The sequence below is a fragment of the Malus sylvestris genome, chromosome 8 (assembly GCF_916048215.2).
Source record: "Malus sylvestris chromosome 8, drMalSylv7.2, whole genome shotgun sequence".
NCBI lineage: Eukaryota > Viridiplantae > Streptophyta > Magnoliopsida > Rosales > Rosaceae > Malus > Malus sylvestris.
In genome coordinates, this window is record NC_062267.1 from 3,682,138 (window position 1) to 3,703,417 (window position 21,280).

Below are 21,280 nucleotides of genomic sequence, written 5' to 3' on the forward strand. Positions count from 1 at the left end.
ATTAAACTTATGCTAATTTACAGCTAGCTCTTCAGGCTTCCATCATGTTGTCGATGTTATGCAGCTCTTCTTCTGTCAAATTATTCCAGTACTATTCATCGCCCTCTACTAACTCTGCATCTATTTCTCTATCTTCTTTCACCTTGTAGTACATTTCTGTTGTTTCTTCTTTGAAATTTTAAGACTTCCAATAAGGCTGATGACTAATCTTTGTCTTGCTGTAAATATATATCTCTTCTTCCTCTGCTACTAATACCATATCATATCTAAAATCTTCAAACTCATCTAAGGCATACATTTGGATCCCCCTAAATTTTAAAATATTTTTGTATGAAAGAGTCCACCTATGTGAGGAGATAGGGGATAGTCTAAAGGACGATTCATTAATCATGGTTATATGCCTAGCTTTCTCCTTATACATATGTACATACCAATCTGGAAGACTACTAATAAAACGTATGCAAATTTCTTTCCACCTTTCCAGATAATCTTCTGCTGCTTTTATAAGTTTTTCAGGAAATGATTATAGTTGGGAAATACAGTTAACTTTTACCACATTATGCTTTTTCTGATAGTAAGGCAGGGGTAACTTTTACCACATTATGCTTTTTCTGATGCTCATAACTAAAATGCCATGATTTAAAATATCTCATGTTAATCCTGACCACAACTACGCTAACCTCTGGTTTACAAATACAATTCTTTGTACTATCATAAAGACATGGAGGATACATCTTTGTAATAATATTCATCCCTGGTTTTGGATCAAAGATGGACTGATACAAGGCGCATTGTAATTGTAACTCTTTCATGGACTGTGATGCTCTACTCAAAATCTCATTTTGCATATCTGTTGGCATTATTCTTAGTTTTGCTTTTGAAATTTATTCTAATAAAATATCATCTAATATTAAGTCTAAAGGTATATTCCTAAGAAAACTTTCATATTTTTCTTTTTTGTCTTTGTTACTCAGATGCTGATGCTGCTCATTATTTTGATGCTGCTGCATTTCAATGTCTTCTTCTAAGAGCTCAATCTTAATCTCTTATATGGGCTCATTAACCTCTTGTTCTATGGGTTCAATAACCTCTTGTCCTTTATTCTTATGCTGATCAATTTCTAAACATATCTTCAATTCTCTTTTCGGTGTGTCACTTGCCTTCTACTGCATTCTAAGAGCCTGGAGTTCTTGGTTCATTTTGGTAAACTTACTGAGTAAAGACTCGTGTTCTCTAGAGATGACTTGAAGGTTGTGCTCAAGAGAATGAATATGATGCTGGCTTTGATGGAAATTAAAATTAAAACTATCAAACTCTTGTTCCAAGACTCTAATTAATTTTTCATGACCTAACCTCATGCTTGGCTGCTTGATTTGGATATTCCAAAAATTATCTAAGAGAACCTATTGCCTATCAGAAAGCCATGGTGCTCTTGACCTATATCTCAGGGTTGGATTTCTGATTCCTTCAACAATATTGTCATTAAAGTTGAAAGTAGGTACTGGTGGTGATGATGGTCTGCTTATGCTATTTTGAAATCCACTGAAGGTTGGAGGTTGATGGTGCATCATTATGTTATTGAAAGAAGCTCTTCTGCCTTGCGGCCTTGTGCTATTTGCTGATGATGGTCCACGATATTCCATACATGTTCATCAAATTAATCTTGATAAGATATCGGCTAATATATTGTCATTACCTTTTATATGTTCAAAAATTGGTTTAAAACCATTTCCTGTTATTGAATCAACAAAATTAACCCATCTTCGGGTTGCCTGTTTATTAGCATGTATCTTATTTTAATGAGAAACTATGTTTTGACAATCTGTTCTAATCGTAAATACTTCATTATGTAAAAATAGAGAAAATGCTTCAAGTGAATTAATTATCCCAAAAATTTCTAAATCTATTGATGGTAATCTTGATTGTACATCACTAAACTTTCCTGATGAATACCTACAAACTTGTTCATCAGACTTTGGTGACTCCTTATACTTTTTTTGGTGTAGTATACCTGCCCATCCTAATGAAAAAGCATATGTTTCAACTATCTTGTAACTATCATCTAATGGTAATGTTAATGGTTTAAGTTGAGTAATTTCTTCCTTTATATTTTGAACTAATTTTATATCTTCACTATTAAAATATTTTTGTCCTTTTTTGCTAGTTTTACTATGTAATACTGCTATTTTCCTTCCTAAATCAGGGATAAAATTTCTTGCATAATTTAGCAATCCTAAAAATGCTTGTAACTGTTTCTTTTCTTCTAATTTGTTTGGAAATTCTAACACCTTTTTAGCTATATGATCTTGTAATTATATTGTACCTGACTTGATATACATTCCTCAAAATTTTATATCTTGCTTTTCTAATGCTATTTTATTTTTGCTAATCACAATTCTATTATTGATAAATTCTTGTAATACTATCTCTAAAGACTTCCTATGTTCATTTTTATTTTTACTATGTACTAAAATATCATCTACATAAACACTACAAAAATTATCATATTTCTTGAAAATTTGATCCATCTTTCTTTGAAAGATCGATGGAGCATTTTTAAGTCCAAATGGCATAACAATCCACTCAAAATGTCCTTCTGGACAAGTAAAAGCTATCCACTCAATTGATTCTTCTGCTAATCGTATTTGCCAAAATCCCGATTTACAATCAAATTTGCTAAAATATTTACTCTCTTGAATTTTATTTGTAAGCTCATCCTTATTTGGTAATTTATAACTATATTCATATGTATTATCATTTAATCTCTTGTAATTATAAACTATTATATCCTTACCTCTCTTTAGTTTTGAATGTTTTCTTACAATAAATGATGTTGATCTATGTCTAGACTTAGAGGGTCTAATTACTTTTAAATTTAACAACTCTTTTATTTGCTACTCAAACTCTTATTTATATATTAAACTACAAGGTATATCAGTCGTCTTAATGGTTAAATCTGGGTTAATTATATCTAAGTTTGCTAGTATTTTATTTTTACTCCAATGTTACTGTGGGTCTTCTCCTATAATCCTAGTTTGTTCTGCTAATTGTAACAATTTTTCTAAACTCTTTGGTCTATCTAACTGTAATATTTCTATACAGGTTCCTTCTTCTTAAATCGGGTATTCATGTTCAAATATGTCTTCATCAAACTCTTCTACGTTATTATGCTCATCATTTTCTTTTGAGTTTTCTAAATGATAACTATCTTGGCCATTAGATTCTTCTATACTTATACTTTTGTATGCTTCTATAGTATTACTTTGGTCAGTTATTATAATGCCTCTTTTGAAAAACGTTATGTTAGGGTTCATAAATAAAAAACCTTGTAAACTTTTCAAAAAGTTTAAACCTAAAATGAATGGATATGATCCTACTGGTGAAACAAATGTTAATGGTAAATTAAATTATTGTTTTTCTACTTTAATAAACTCATTATTTATACAATGTGTTAAGTAAACTGGTCTCTCATCAAATTGTGTTATTCTCACTGGTTTTGCTAATTTTTGTCTATATTTTTCTGGTACTAACTCTTCTCTTATGATACTCTTTGTACTCCCTGTATCTATCATAACTGTTGTTTGTATCTTATGTTCTTTTGCTAATTCTATTTCACAATTTATGGTAATTAAAGAACTATTTTTTTGTTTTTCTATACTATGAACAATATTTCCTAATATTTCAGTATTTTCTTGTGATTCTGCTGAATTAACTTCTAATAACCTATTACTATAACACTTTTCACATAATATTGAATATGTATTATAGTATTTGTTTGCAACTAATTTACTACACTAATGACATTTTTCTGACCAACCTAAATTAATGTATTTATATTTTTCTTCATGTTGTTCTTATATGAATGCACACATATACTCTTCTAGATCATTATTTGTGCTACTTGAATCTTCCGAGTCTAAATCTATCATGTTAATACTCTCTATACTATAAATACTCTCATTATCACTTAAATCATCTAAACTGTATATTGACTGAATATCCTCATCTTCTTCTAATTTAAACAACTCTATCAAATGTACTTTTTCTTTTGATTGTTTACCTAATTTTGGACATTTAGGTCTAATATGTCCAGCTTCTCCACATGAATAACATTTACAACTACTCTTATCTTTTGGTGCTTTATATTTTCTAATCCAAGGTTTGCCACTTCTTTTTCTAAATTGTTTTGGAATATATTTTATTTTCCTATATGTTTTTGAAGGTCTTATACTGAAATTCTTATGCTGTTTGTCGGGTTTATATGATTTATATTTCTTTTTGTATATTTTCTTATGCTTATTTTTCTTATGGCAACCATACTATTATGGTAAATCTATATTTTTACAACTCATGTAAAATTGTTTCCTAATTTGTCTTTTAGCTTTTATTTGACTACACTCTTGTCTAAGTATATCATATACATGTTGAATTCTAAGTCCTATAGCAATATCATTCTTCTTTGGATGCTTTTGCCATTCATTCCAAATCTTTTCACCTATTAGTCCTTTTATTTTTGTCATATAAGTATATAATAAATTAATATCACCAATTTTACCTGTTCTTCCTAAATATTTAAAGAAATCTGTGGTATACTCAGCTATATACTGTAAATCGCAAATTTGTAATTGTTCTAAATTTCTAATTGATCTTATTTGTTCTTGTTCGCTTCTGTCATCTAACCTATTATGATCTAAAAACTCTTGTTTAATCAAAGTAACAAAATCATCAATATTAAAATGAGTTTTAGCTGCCTGATGCTATTCTGGATTTTGGACTTTCCATGACTAGAAATAATCAAAAACTAAATCATCCAAAGTATGCTCAAAGCAATCTAACATGTTTTGTGAATTACTAAAATATAGCATTAATGTTGCATGTACAACCTTTTTCCCATCTCTCAATCATTCTTTCTCAATCTTGTGGATCTACATTATCTAAATTTAATATATTACCAGCTATATTAATTTGTTCTAACCCTCTCAAATATGGAATCCTATTTTTTCTAGGTTTTATCATACTTTCTTCTACATAATCTACTTTTGCCTTTTCATTATATTATTCATTTGTTGGTCTCAAAAATTGTTGATCAGTTCTACTTGCGTGTTCTGAATTTTCTACTCCTGATGTACTACTTTCTTCTGCTGGATTACATTCTGCTTCCAATTCTAATAATTTATTATACTCTTTTGATCCTAAAATATGTTCCACTCCTATTTCTAATATTAAAATTTTCATTTCTTCGTCTGAAATTCTATGTAGTCCTAAATCATGTCTTATATTTTTCCAAATATTGTTCTTCATCTAAATGATCAATAGCGTCTATAAGTTTATCTACAATATGATCAAAATTTTGTTCAACTAAATTAATATCTAAATTATCAAAAGCCATATATATACTCTCATTTTCTATCTCTCTCATCCTCTTTTATTTTTTCTAGTTGCTTATAATTACTAAACCTATTTGTTGCTTGGCCTGTACTAGTTTCATATATTTGTACTTTATATGGTTGTCTATTTGTTGCTACTTGTAAATTAGGCAATGTTCACTGAGTTCCTTCTAAAGAGCTATTATCTACGAGTTTTTCTTCTATTATATTTACATGTTTACTACCAAATATTTGAACTAAATTTTGAAACTCTAAGTTAAACTTATGATTATATCTATCAGACACTTTACCTATATACATTAAGCTAATACACAAATTTTTATACTCTCCTTTCATATTATAATTTTTTGTTCTTATGTTCACTTTTATATATTTACTAAATTCATTAATCGTCATAACATAATTTGGAATACAACCTATGACTGCTAAGTTTGAACTTAAGTCTACTTCAGCTGTTGCTATTGCTGCTTGTTGGTGATTATCTCATCTATCATCATGTATGTATACTAATTCTTTTGTACTTACTTGTGCTCTGGTTAATCCTCCTATTCCAATTAATATTGTTCCTATATGAATCTGACTAAAATGTCATTTTCTCAAATGAGTAACTGCTTCTTTACTAATTTAGATTAAGTGTGACTTCTTTATCAATACAGCTAACTTCATGTTGACTAATGCTACTTACAATTCTACTTCTATTTTCAAATAAACCTAATTGATTCAAGTTATAATTATTTTTCTATGTTCTCTCAAAACATCTTCTAATAAATTCTTGTGCTTCTTCTTCATTAGGATAAATATATTCAGCTCTAATTACTTCTTTTCCTTTTTTCCTAAAGAGTTCCATTTTCTATTATCAAAATGATTTAGCTTAGGTTTTCTATTATTATTTGCACTTAAAGTTAAATTTTCTAATTTATCTAGCAAAGATGATGGAAGTGATGAAGATGCGTTATGTAAAACTTGATTTATTTCTGCTATTTGTTCTTCAACTTGATCTAATTTTTCAGCCAAACTTAAAATTAATTGAATAATTAAATTATTTTACCTAATAGGAATATTACTACTGGATACTTGTGTTGAAAAATATGTTAAACCTACTGGTTCTTTATCTAACTTACTAATTTCTTTCAAGGCTTGGGTATACTTTATGGTAGTTCTAGAATCGGTTATTAAACTAATAATTTATTTATTTTATTATGCAACTTATCTACTTGTTCACTTAACTCTTTTTGTACTAATTGAATTTTTTGAACTTCTAAATTTAGCTGCTCAACTATTTCTAATGATCTAAGTTTTACTTGCTTCGGCTTACTATCTATGAGGTCAACAAGCTCTTTTATCTCTCTTTTGCTAGGAAACCTTTGAATATTTTTATTATTATCTTCTAACTGAGATGTAATATAATATTGTCTAATTATTTTTATGGATTTTTTCTGAAAATGCTCTAACAACTGGTTTAACAAATGATTATGCTTATTATTTTCTAATTTTATATTTTCTGCTTGACTAATAATAAGATCTACAATACTATTGGCTTGTGGATTTTCTTCACTATGCAAAATATGATTATGCTTTCTCAATGGAAAATAACAAACTAAACTATTTTGGTCTAAAGTTATTTTTCTTTTTTGAGGTTCACTAATTTCTAAATTAAGATAATCTATCATAAACTATAGACTACCTTTATCTAGAGTTACGGCTAACTGGTTTCTTAAAAACTCTCTTTCTTCTCAAAAGGTCTCTAAAACTTGATATGTTGCTCTTTTTGCTTCTAAAACTTTATGATGTACTTCTGTGTTATTATATTTAAGAATAAATTAAGGATGTTCAAGATAGCCAAGATAAAACTTTTGCTTCTTCAAAGTACTGATAATTCTTTTGGATATATATGTTAATCTTCTCTTTATGCTAGTTATAGTTTGATGCCAGGGACAATAAATACTTGGTAATTGTGGTTGACAGGGTCTACAGGGACAATAATATATGTTATTCATACAAAATAAACAAGTGTGATATCAGTTGTATCAATGACTTCCGTCCTCAAGGTACTTTACTATTATAATTATACTATTAAAATGCTAAACATGGCTCTGATACCAAATTCGCAATGCATGCTCGGTTAAATAGTCGGATGGCCATTATAACAACTAGACATAGAACCTTGCACATGAAACTCAACATGTTTCAGCATGACGGCCACTCACAGTACAAGTATAAGGCCTTAACGGCTGAACTCAAAGGTACAAAGAACTCAGAGGTATCATGGTTAATGTCCAGTTATTTGTATGGCAAGCATTCAACTATAACAGAGTGCTCGAACAAAGTATGATCGTCAGTTTAGCTTAATAATATAACTACAATAGTGTTTCCCTGTTTTGGACTAGAAGTCTAATTAAACAAACACACTAAAGAAAGAAAAGAAAACTTACTTAAAACGTGGAGATTGCTTGAATATGTACACTTGAACTTTTATTGATATACATAATGTTTACAGAGATAGTTGTTTACAAGAAAGTGATTACAAGGAAGTGTTTACAAGGATGCTATGAAGGTTACGGATGCTTGAGAGTATGAAGATGGTGTGAGAGTAGGGTGTTCAGATGTTGAGTGATGGAGGTGTGTCTTTACAATGAATGAAACTTCACTTATATAGACTGAATCAAGATACAATGATATTAAAATTATAAATAAATGTGTGCACACTTCTTTGGTACTTGTCATTTGTCATATGCTTCTACTATTGCTGAAATTGTCACCACTGTTTCTGAAACGTGGCCTGATGCATGTGAACTTGCTTGTCTCCTTTTGCATGTGAATTTGCTGCATGGTTTGTCTCATGGTGCCCAACTTTTGCAAATGCTTTTTCTCTTAAAATACTATTTCCCTTGTCTTCTTTTACATGCCCATTTTGAATATTATTGAATTGTTTTGTCCTTATGATTAAAATGAAACCTTTGAGGGTGTTTTGGTTAGTTTTCCATATCTAATATCCCCTCAATCTCATGCTTAGAGAAACCAAAAAGAGATTGTTACAATGAAGTCGAAATAAAGAGGAACTCAATCCTTTAGACATGATATATTTGCAAATTTTTCTTGAGATGAAACAAACTGCACATGAAGTTGATTCTTTGCAACTCTCTCTCTAACAAAATGCACATCAATTTCAATGTGCTTTGTTTTTTATGCTGAATATGATTGAATGATAAAGCTATTGCTGAATGATTATCACAAAACAAGACGGGGACATAATATTGGAATGTGCAAAAAAACCAGAAGTTGTTTGATCCAATCCAACTCAACAGCAGTGCATGACAGTGTCATATACTCAACTTCAAGGGAAGACCTGGAAACTGTATGTTGCTTCTTGGAAGACCAAGAAATAGGATTATTGCCCAAAAATACAATTAAACCAGTGGTCGACCTCCTATCATTGGGATCCCTTACCCAATCTGCATCATTGAATGCTTTCAGATTTAAATCACCTCTGGTATATGACACCCCAAAGCTCATTGTACCCTTCAAGTACCTGAGAATTTGCTTGACAGCAGTGAAGTGAGAATTCATTGGAGTCTGCATGAATCAACGGACTTGATGAACAGAAAATGAAATATCAGGCCTGGTGAAGGTAACGTATTGTAAAGCATCTACAACATCTGCATAGCATTGGATAGTTGTAGGGATCCTATCATCCTTGAGTAATCCATTGTAGGGTAGGCATAGTGTATCATAAGCTTTAGAATCAATCATGTCAGTCTTTTTCAATAGATCTTGAACATACTTATTTGGGAGAGAAACAAATCATTGGTAGTCTTGGTAGTCTGTATTCCCAGAAAATAATGCAAATGACCTAAATCCTTGATATCAAACTCAGTGGTCAAAGCTGAAATAACTTGTGTAATAACATTTGGGCACTGCCAGATTGAGAGATCTCAAGAAATTCTTAAGATGAGTCGAGTATGTGTACGAACCTCTTCATTTGGCTTGCTAGATTGAGGGATCTTAAGAAATTCTCCAATGCAAGGTTAGAACAAATGTAAATACATACACATGCTTACAAAAACTTGAGATTATAATTGTATATAAGTTATACTTTTATCGAGGTCAGTCACGTGAACTTGTGACCTAAATAAGGGCATTAATATTTGAAAGGCTGAGCGGGGTAGTGTTGCAACTGCGCGCGGGATGAGGCTCACCTGGTGGGGTTTTGTGGCTTCCATCTTTCTAGGGGTGCCTCTTTCATTAGATTCATCTGTTGACCAAAAGTCCACTTAATTCAAAAGGAAAATCTTTGAAAGAACTCCATTCGTCAAGAGCGTGTTTAAGTATCCGTAATCAAAATTAATTTATTGAATTAGATTTCAATTACGGAGTACTTCTTCGTTTACTTAACTTTGCAGAATTAAATTGTATGTGGGGTCCGCACCAATTTGGGAATCCTGGAAATCCCACTCCTTATTTTGGAGGAATTGGACTCCCTAGGTATTTTAATTCCTGGACATCTAAGGAATCCATAATGGATTCTTTTTACTAATTATGCCCTCACTTGTTTCTTATTATCCCAACATTGCCCTTCATTTGACACTCATGCTCATTCTCCATCTTTGTCAACACCACACCCTCCGCCACCCAGGGCCACATCACATACCTAGCCTAATCTCCACTCATTTCACTGAATTGATGGACTCTTACCCAAAGTAGTGCACCGGGATCTAGATAGTGACGAGACTGCTTCGCACTGGACCATGAAGGGCCTAGCTATGGGGCGATGGCTATGAAGGGGTAAAAGGGTGGAAGATAGAGTCAGGGCAAGGAAAGGTAAGGGTGGGTAGAGGGCTATGCGACTGGGAAGAAATACCTTTAAGATGAAAGGGAGCCATGGCAAAGATAGACATGTGAGGGATGGATGGAAATAACCATCTTTTAATAAATAAAATAAAACTTTCTCTAAAAAAATAAATAAATAAAACCTGTTTAAATATTTTTATATAGATAAATTTAATTAATTGTATGAAATAATTTATTTATGTAAGGGCAATTTAGTAATCTACCTAGTTTAAATTCCTATTAAAGTGAATTAGTAAACAACTTATATAGACTCAAGCATCTTTCCTACTCTGATTCCAGATAGTTTTAGTAAACAACTTCAACAAGAATATAATTCTGATTCCACCTCATTTCAATTCATCCTTAATCCAATTCCTCTTCAATTCAATTCATCTCAATCTAATTACGGATTAGTAAACGTGCCCCCAAGACTTTATATTTATAAGATCAAAAGGAACTGATAGGAGAATATATGTTATGCATATCAAATTAGTATGCCAAGTATATGCAATCACACCTTGAATTTAAGGTCAACAATCCAATTCATTTACCTTGTGAAATGATGTGACAACCCGTCCCGATTTATTTTATGGGTTTTACGGAACAGAAGGTTAGTTTGGTAATTTCACTTTGGTTTTAAAAATGTGTATGAAAGGGATTTGTTTTGGACCTTAAATAGTGTGCCCAAGGGCCCACCCCTAATTTTCTGTCCCCGGTTCCCCTCTCCCCTGCCTGCCACGTGGCAGACCCCTACCCACTTCCTTTCTCCTTTCTCTTCTCCCCGAGCACTCACTTTCTCAGCTCTCTATCACTCTCTCTTACACACTCACCCTATCTCTCTCGGATTCTCTCCCTCATCCCAATTCATTCACACATCCACACACCCAAATCAAGGAAAGCAACGACGACGACGACACCACCACGTCCACCGTGGTAGCACTCTCCCTCTTCCTCATCTCTGTGAAGAAACGGGACACCAACCCAAACTCCGGCGAGCCCAGTGGGTTTCAAGCTAGGAACCAGCCACCTCCGGCCATTCCACGACAATTAGAAGGTAACAAATATTTCCCTCTCATCTCTATTTCATTTTGGTACCTAGATCAAGTCCTAGGTGTGAGCAGCGACGTCGACCAAAGCTCGGGAGGCTCCGGCCTCCTTCCCCAGCAAGAACAGGTAGCCAACACCTTTGGGCCAAGGAACCTAGGGCCTTAGGCCTGCTAAACCCTTAGCCCAAGACCAAAGGGCTTTGGCCCGTGAGCTTTAAACCTAACCCAAACCCTTTTTATTTTTATTTATTTTATTTTCTTTTAAAAATCCAAAAACAATCAGGCCAGGCTTCAAGCCCAGCCTATTTGAAAACCCCTTAACCCTTTCGAACCTTAGGGTGCATCCGAGCCCAAACCCTTTGAAATAAGCCTTAAGGCCGTGTGGAAGTTGGGCCTTTGGGCTCGTGTAAATCAAACCTAACCTAGAAAGATAGGCCATTGGGCCATCCAATCTGGGTCTCCGGCCCGATAGTCTTAAGCCCAACCCAATCTGACCCAGACCCGTTTGACCGTTGACTTTGACTTTGACCCATCAAAGTTGACTTTTTGTTGACTTCTTCGGGTTTCGTTCGGGACCCCTCCTGGGCTAATTTCAACGTCTTGGATCCGTTTTCTCAAATTCAATCCTTTGATTAGATTTTTATTAATTGGACCCCTTTACGTGCTTAGGTGCATTTATTATGGCGCTTCCGTCTTCACTAACTTGCGTGGCTTTTCAACGACAAAGTATCTGTGAGTGGACCCCTTCTAAAATGCATGTTTTAATAGTAGAAATGCATACATGAAAAGCATGATTTTAATGATTACGTTTTGTGAAATGTTTTATGAGATATTATGCTTACTGAGAAAATTTTGGAATATCATATTTTATCGAACTCATGTTCTTTGTAGTATAGATGATGGATGACTTTATAGTGCTTATGAACATGTTTTTGCACACTTCTTTATAGTATAGATGATGGATGACTTTATACTATGAAGATATTTTTGAGATATACATACCTATGTTTGGAAAGTCTATGTTCAATGGTTTTGTGCTTATCTAGTGGTCAATGTCCTGCCTTGAGCAATGTCCTACCTTCAAGTGTATGTTCTGCCTTCGGGCGAGTGACGTATGTTCTACCTCCAAACACGTGGAGTATGTTCTATCTTCGGGCATATGTCCTAACTTCGAGCAATTATGATACCACTATTTAGCACACTATATACGAGATATGTTTTATGGTATGCTAGGGTTTTCGGAAAACCTACCACTTATTATGCTATTAGTTTTCATAAAACTTAAGGGGTTAGTATGTTGATAACTGTTTCAGTATATTATATATATCAACTTGGTCCACTCATGTTTGTTTTGCGCCCCCTCAGGACATTAGAATCGAGGCGTACAATCCCGGAGTCAATGCAGTTCCGCATCGGCATCTTCGAGTCTTCGCGATGTATGACCTATTCCTCTACTCATTAAATTTTAAATTATTTTCTTTTTAGTGTTCTAGATTAGTTGTATGCTCTGAACACGTTCCTCATTTACATATTATTTATATTTAAATTTATAAGTCTTACTTATTTCTTGTTCTCATGCATTTTAATATGGCTTCATCACCTTCGAGTGTTGACCAGCAAGTGCCTACCCTGGTGTTCGGTGGATATCAAGGTTGGGCGTGTCAAACGATTTTATACAATCAAACGTCGAACTTAATTGGGTTTAATCATATAATCAGTGGTTGTGATATTGTTAGTCTTATAAGGTTATAATTAAAACATAAACAAAAGAGTGGTTGACCTGATTCCGTGGCAACCATGGAAGTTGGACATGGAAGGATGAAGGCTGCAGCAACACCAAACAAGCCCACAAACACCTAACCGGGTACAATTACTTTATGCAAAGTAGGGTTTGCAGGGACCTTGGTTTTTTTTTTTTTTTTTTTTTTTTGAACAAATGATATTATCTATACTAAGCGGAGTGAGTATGCATAGCCTCACAATGAGCTAGCAATAATGTGGTTCAAATTTGCCTTTGGTGAAAATCGAACCTAAAATATCTCGCTTACAAGTGAAGAGAAATATCAATTGACCGTAGTACTAAGTAGCAGAACCTTAGTATTGATACAAGCCAAGGGCTAGGGTTCCCATCCATAAAGGAAACCTAATCCCACTTTCTTAGCTTCCAGCAATCCTACTTAATATAAGATTGATATCTTAAGAGATAAAATGACAATTTACAGTATTCTCTAATATTACATTCCTATTACATGTAATAGACATTTTAAAGGTTGATTTATATTGGATAAATCCAACACTCACCTCAATGCAGAATCAAAATTTCTGAATCTGACTCCACCTTTACAAAGGTTTAAAGTCTTTTGATTTTTTTCGGGTATTTCACATTCTTATCAATAATTCTTGTGAAAGTTCAGTATTGTGAGTTTCTTTAATTAATCAAACCTATAGCTGCATAGTTGCAATGTACTGGAAGACTTTAGAATACTGCTAGTATTTGTATCTTTCTAACCAATCATCTAATGTGCAGTCAATTTGTTCTAGAACTGATAAACATGTGGGTCTCATGATGTCTATTAGAGGTCAAAAGTTCATATCGTGGCTACGAAAGGGACGCTGAATAAAACTCATATTGATGGGAACGAGGGACCTTGCTAGGGCTTATAAGGAATCGGAATTCACCTATATTGCAATTGGTTTTATGGTGGAAATCTAACTTTCTTATGGTATCAGAGCAAGTTGTCCTATGTGTGAAACCCAACAGCTACAGGTGCTCCATGTCACCATATTTGTGTTGTCCACGTGCCATGTATGAAAATTCGTCACACGTGAAGGAGGATGTTGCTAATGAATCTCACGTTGATGGGAATAGGGACCTTGGAAGGGCTTATAAGGAATTCTCCACTCCTCATATTGTCAATCAATTTTATGGTGAATTAAACCCCAACTTTCTTCAGCTCATTCTTTATTTGTCGAGATGTATTGACAGATCGATATCATTGTATCAGTTATTTAATACACAAAGAATATATAATTGCCATTTATGCATTTAATTACATGAAAAAGACAATAGTAGTGAGTAGGAGGGACAATATACAATGTTGTCAACTATGTAATATATATTAATGGCACACCAAGTCAATAACTAGGCTGTTATACATTGTTAATTCAGCGTAAGATATTTTTAGTGGTCCTTAATAGTTGAATGAAGAAATGCCTAATTAATTAGTTTGTTCTGTCTGGTGTCTTGGGAATTTTGAATCTTCTACCGCATGGACTTTCATTTCACATCTACCTACTGTATAAAAATAAGATACCATCATCTCGACATGATAAACTATAGTTCAGTACCCAACCATCCTTAATTTTCTTCTTGTTATTCTTATACGTTTTATATTATATATGTATAATGTGTATATATATATATATATGTTTGTATATGTTTCATCTTCACAACAAAGTAGCTTGCACGAGCTAGCATTCGAGTTAACATGAGTCCTATCAGCTGGAGACGTTTTATCTCTTTCTGCTTTCTCTTGTCATGGTTTTTCTATATGGCCGTGACTACAGCCGGAGACACAAGGATCCCGGTGAATGTGGGAGTTGTTGTCGACCTTGATACGCCGAGCGGGAAGGTTTATTTGAGTTGCATCAAAATGGCTCTGGAGGACTTCTATGCATCTCATGCTCACTACAGGACCAAGCTCGTCTTGAATACTAGGAACTCCAAGGAAAATATTGTTGGTGCAGCTGCTGCAGGTTCTCTCTATCTCTCTAGCTAACATGAGATTTTCTACTATTTATAGCAAGTACTACTAGTTGTAACTTTATATAATTGACATATAGTATCCAATATGCACATATATATAAGTTACAATTCGGAGACACGTGCTTTACATTATATATATATATGGAAAAATTAGGTTCTTATATCTATTTTTCCTACTTCATAGATTAAAATTTTATTCCTTTTCAATTTTTGATCAAGATCCTTAGATTTTAATAAATGTCATTAATTATTCAATAAGAAAATATTTTTTATTTCTAAATATATTCATTTAGTGTTAGAAACGTTACATTTGTTATATTTATATTCATGACTAAATTTGTTATCATATTTTTTTTTTATTAGTTTGTACCCATTTTTAATTTGCAACATTTTTTTTAATTTGTACCAATTTTCTTTTCAGTTTTAATGTGTGCCCATATTTTTTAAACTCTTATTTATATTTGTACCCATGTTTTTTAATTATTTGTACCCATTTTTTAATTTTGCTAAATGTACCCATGCTAATTATATGTATTTATTTTATGTTTTAAAATATATCAATAGTTATTTTTTAAAATATGTTAATAATTATGTGGGTACATTATTACTCTAAAATTGATTTTTAAGTACTTATTATATTTAAAAATATTATTTGAATTTTCATAATTTGTGGGACATTAAATGCATAAATGCATGAGTTAAATCTCTTAAATGAGGTTAAGGACCTCGATCAAAATATTTAAACAAATAAGATTTCAGTCTAACAATTAGGTTGATTAGGAACAGGAACCAAATATATATGAGTTAGAATTCAAAGACATGCTTCTGACACACAATTTGACACCCATTTTGTAGGGCTCACTACTTAATGTATTTCAACGATTAGAACCATCCATATTTTAGTGTATCAGTCATAGATCACTAAATGAATGCATACGACTCTACAAAGAATCATTAAATTTAATCCAACGATCATATGATTTTAGATTTCGGTGATTTTTAGTAGACATGGTCTTTGAGGTAAAACCTAAATGGTAGATGGCTCGAATCATTGAAATACATAAAGAGTGGGCCCCATAAAAATTTGTGTCAAAATCGTGTGTTCTCGGATCCTACCTCTATATATATCATGTCATATAATTCAGTCTAGAAAATGATTTTTTTTTTCACGACATTTTTTTTCTGCTTGTGCACACTCCTATTGTTCAAGGGTGCGCAGAGGAGAAAGGACATGTAGAAATTATTTCCCTTTATACTAAAAACATGTAGTAAGTCAAAATCTTGAAGCTCGTATATGAGTGTACAGTGATTATTTTTTTTGTTTTTTTGGACTGTCGTCCTGTTGTTGGTAAAATTTAAGAAAGCTTGCATTGGAAACTAGAGATTCAAATGACACAGAAAGTACTGATTATCAAACAAATGTTTGAATAGTAGTAACAACTTTATGGAAAATCCTCCCCAAGAAATTTCATTTGTTTAATAAGAGTAGGTTTTCAGTTTTGTCTTTTGATAAGTTAGCAGCTAAGGATCATTTCATTCATTAACAGAGATTATTTAATCTTTTTAATTAATAATTTATTATGTATAAGAAGTTTAATCTTATCAAATCAATCAATCAATCACGATTTTGAACTTTCTTTTTTCCAATGGAACACAGCTCTGGATCTGATTAAAAATGTAGAAGTGCAAGCAATCCTAGGGCCAGAAACATCAATGCAGGCGAGCTTCGTTGTTAATCTTGGAGACCAAGCTCATGTCCCAATTTTATCATTTTCTGCAACAAGCCCTTCTCTCGCATCACTCCGTAGCTCTTACTTCTTCCAGATTACACAAACCGACTCATACCAAGTGAAAGCCATAAGAGACCTTGTCAAATGTTTTGGATGGAGACAAGTTGTGCCAATTTATGTAGACGATACGTACGGGGAGGGAGTTATACCCTCTTTAATTGATGCACTACAAGAGGTGGATGCTCATGTTCCCTATCGTAGTGTGATTCCTCCATCAGCCACTGATGATGAAATTGGTGAAGAGCTTTACAAGTTAATAACTATGCAAACGAGAGTCTTCATTGTGCACATGATGCCTAATCTCTCGTCTAGTCTATTTTCCAAGGCAAAAGAGATTGGAATGATGAGTGAAGGCTACGTTTGGATCATAACGAATGGAGTAGGAAATCGTTTATGGTCAATGCGTCCTATCCAACAAAATGCAATGCAAGGAGTATTAGGTGTGGAAACAGAAGTTCCAAAAACAGTGGAGCTTAACAAATTCCAAATGCGGTGGAGAAGGCAATTCCAGCAAGACAATCCCACCATGAATGTGATTGACGTTGATTGTGACGCTTTTTCACTTCGGGCTTATGATGCAGCATTTGCACTAGCCTTGGCCATTGAAGAAGTTGGGATGAATACAAGTTTTGGTTTCCAAAAGATGAATGATTCCTTCAACTCAAACGATCTTGATACGTTCAAGGTCTCTCAATATGGTCCAAAACTTGCCAAAGCCTTATCAACTACTAGATTCAAGGGCATAGCTGGAGACTTTAGTCTTGTTGATGGGCAACTTCAATCATCAACTTTTAAGATAGTCAATGTAAATGGTAATGGGGTAAGAACAATTGCATTTTGGACACCAGAAAGTGGAATGGTGAAAACATTGAATTCAACAAACAAAAGTACACTTTCAATTTCGAAGAAGTGCAATTTTGGACCGATTATATGGCCAGGAGATTCTCTATCTGTTCCAAGGGGATGGGAGATCCCAACAAAAGGCAAGAAGTTGAGAATTGGAGTTCCTGTGAAGGTTGGTTATACTGAGTTTGTTAAGGTAACTAAGAATCTTGACACTAACACAACGGAAGTCACCGGGTTCAGTATTGATGTCTTTGATGCTGTATTGAGTGTATTGCCATTTGCTCTTCCTTATGAATTCATTCCCTTTGAAAATCCTGATGGCACCAGCGCTGGCACATACAACGATTTGGTCTATCAAGTACATCTCGAGGTAAAATTCAGTCGGCATTATATATGCTGTTATAACTTATTTCAGTTAGGATTTCATGCATTGTGCATTGTTCCTTATCCTAAAATTCTGTCTTTAACTCAAGTGTAACAGAATTGTTATCATATCTATTTTCTGATTTGATAATCTGTCGTTTGCTGGACAGAAATTTGATGCTGTGGTGGGAGATACAACAATTCGAGCGAATAGATCCTTGTATGTGGACTTCACAATGCCATACACAGAATCTGGTGTAGTGATGGTTGTGCCAATCAGAGATATGAGGATTAAAAACGCATGGGTTTTCTTGAAGCCTTTGACATGGGACCTATGGCTAACAATTCTTTGTTTCTTCATCTTTATTGGTTTTGTCATTTGGGTGCTTGAACATCGAATTAATGAAGATTTTCGTGGCCCTCCCTCGCATCAAATTGGCACAAGCTTCTGGTTCTCCTTCTCCACCATGGTTTTTTCACATAGTAACTCTCCATCATCATTTCCTAGTTTCAGTTTATGAACTCCAAATATTTCAACCGTTAAATTTCTTCCCTCAACCTTTGCCTAGGTCGACACTTATTTTTGTTGCACTTTTTTCAGGGGAGAAAGTCGTTAGCAACTTGGCCAGATTCTTGATGATTATATGGGTATTTGTGGTGCTAGTACTCACACAAAGTTACACAGCTAATTTAGCATCATTATTAACAGTCCAACAGCTCCAACCAACGGTCACTGGGGTAAAGGATCTTGTAAAAAGTGGGGTTCCTGTTGGTTACATGCAAGGTTCTTTTGTTTACGAACTCCTGAAAGACATCGGTTTCGAAGAGTCAAAGCTTAAGGCTGTTAATTCCATGGAAGAATCTGATGAAGCACTTTCCAAGGGGAGTGGAAAGGGTGGCATTGCTGCTGTTATTGATGAAACCCCCAACATGAAGCTTTTTGTTGCAAAGTATTGTTCCAAATATACGGTGATTGGTCCAATCTTCAAGACTGATGGCTTTGGCTTTGTAAGATCTTTCTCTCCTTTTATACATATATAAACAGCACGCACATGGAGGCAAGAAAATGACTTCTTTGATGACTTAATTTGCAGGTGTTGCCAAAGCGTTCTCCTCTGTTATGTGACGTTTCACAGGCGGTCCTAAATGTGACCGAAGGAGAGAAAATTATGAAAATTGAAAACAAATGGTTCAGTCAAGGAAGCCATTGTGAAGATAATCCAACGGTCTCAAACAACAGTCTTGGGCTTGAAAGCTTTTGGGGTCTATTCCTCATCGCCGGGGTGGCTTCCATTCTTGCTCTCGTCATATTTGCAGTTTCATTTCTTCACAATAATTGGCATATCTTAAATCATGCTGAATATTCAAGAGCTTCGAAATGGAGAAGGGTTCGAGCCATGTTTGAAATTTTCAATGACAAAGATCTCAGCTCCCATAATTTTAAAAGCAGTCGAGAAAGAGATGGAAGTGCTGGTGTTCAAGATGAAGTTAGGGCCTCACCTAATAGCAACTGGCCTGGAAGTCCATTCAGCTACTTCAACCAAACAGATAAGGATTTCAGATTCTACGAAGGGCAACAATCTCCATCTACTTCTACTAGTCATGCATCTATGGAGACAACTCCTGATAGAACTTAAGAAAACAATTAAGATTCAGCGTAAAAGAAAGGAAATAAAACGAGATTCTGGCCTATTAAAATTGACACGTCCCGATCCTAATATTCCCCGAATACCAGGGTAGGTGCGTGTTGGCCGACACCCGAGGGTGACGAAAGCTTTTTATTGAATGCAAATGCTGAAAACAAGGAATAAATAATACTTATAAATATAACAATAATGAATATGCATTTAAGGAACGTGTTGAGAGCACACATCTAATCTAGAACACTAAAAGAATTAATATAAAAATTGAATAAACAAAGGAGTGGATCCTACACCAAGAGGACTCGAAGATGCCGATGCGGAAGTGCCTGAACGCCGGGATTATACGCCTCGATTCTAAGTCCTAAAAGGGGCGCAAAATAAACAGTGGACCAAGTTGATATATATATAATAAAATAGTTATCTACTAACCCCCATGTTTTATGAAAATTCATATAACATGATAAAAATAGGTTTTCCGAAACCTAGCATGTCATGCAGGGTCTCAAAACATATCTCGTATATATAATAATCACCAGTGAATGTCCAATAACCCTTTAGGCCCCATGCCAGCTCCCCGTCTCTATGTCAATTGCCAGAGGAAAATCACCTTCAAGCCTCATGCCAGCTCCCCGTCCCTGGGCTAATTGCCAAAGGAAAAACCCTTCAGGCCCTATGCCAACACCGTAACCGTCGCCCAGGACGGAATCTATCCCTCGCCCCGTAACGGAATAAGGACCACTAGGTAAGTACAAAACTATTGAACATACATTTATTTGAAAGGCAACTTCATAGTATAAAGTCATCCATCATCTATATTATAAAGAGGTGTTCGAAACATGTTCTAAATAGTATATCATCATCCATCAAATATTCAATAAAGAACAGGGTTATAGGAAAAATAGTAGTAATTCAAACTAGCCTCAATAAGCATGTTATCTCAAAGTGTTTCATAGAATATAATTGTTAAATCATGTTTTCCTATGTATGCATTTCTACTATTAAAACATGCATTTTAGAAAGGGTCCACTCACAGATACTTCGCATCCGAGAGCCACGCAAACTAGCGGAGACAAAACGCCACAATAAATTGCACCTAAGCACAAAAAGGGTCCAATTAATAAAACTATATTATAACAATTGAATTTGAGAAAACGGACGTCGGAAATGAATTCAAGACATCAAATTACCCTAAGAAGGATCCTGGTTAAATTTCCGAAAAGTCAACAAAAGTCAACAAGGAAATATTTCAAGAATATTCCAGGAATATTCTAGGAATATTCCATTTGATGTGCTGGAGGGTTTGAGCCGAAGGGCCCTAGAGTTTTTAAGCTTAGGTCCATGCTTCACAACGCAACAACCCAAATTAAACACAAAATCAAGGTCAATTTAGAAACATAAGCTTAAGAAGGCAAAAATCTGAAACCTTTCGAAAGCGCAGAAATAGAGAGAAAAAAGAATTGGGGAAAAGTTGGGAAATTTACCAGAGGGGTTTAGGTGGAGGCGCCGAGAGGAGCCGAGAGGAGCCGATCGGCAAGGCAGATTGAAGCTTGAAAGGCCAAGCTTGGACTCTCTGGCAGTGGTGAGATCTAGGGTTTTTTCACAGACAGAGAGG

The 21,280-nt window shown here is 34.1% G+C and overlaps 1 protein-coding gene across 1 annotated transcript; it reads left to right on the top strand.

Annotated features, from left to right (window-relative positions):
- Positions 1 to 14,748: 14,748 nt before the first annotated feature.
- LOC126632550 (glutamate receptor 2.1-like) lies at positions 14,749 to 19,662 on the top strand. The gene is made up of 5 exons (XM_050302977.1): positions 14,749 to 15,016; positions 16,684 to 18,032; positions 18,196 to 18,508; positions 18,627 to 19,033; positions 19,120 to 19,662. Exons 1-5 carry the CDS (start codon positions 14,749 to 14,751, stop codon positions 19,660 to 19,662), a joined length of 2,880 nt encoding a protein of 959 aa, XP_050158934.1.
- The last annotated feature ends 1,618 nt before the right edge of the window (positions 19,663 to 21,280 follow it).

Coding starts and splice junctions, on each gene's coding strand:
- LOC126632550 (XM_050302977.1), top strand. CDS start 14,749: ATGAGTCCTATCAGCTGGAGACGTTTTATCTCTTTCTGCTTTCTCTTG. Junction 18,033..18,195: donor TCTATCAAGTACATCTCGAG/GTAAAATTCAGT, acceptor TTTGCTGGACAG/AAATTTGATGCTGTGGTGGG. Junction 19,034..19,119: donor AGACTGATGGCTTTGGCTTT/GTAAGATCTTTC, acceptor CTTAATTTGCAG/GTGTTGCCAAAGCGTTCTCC.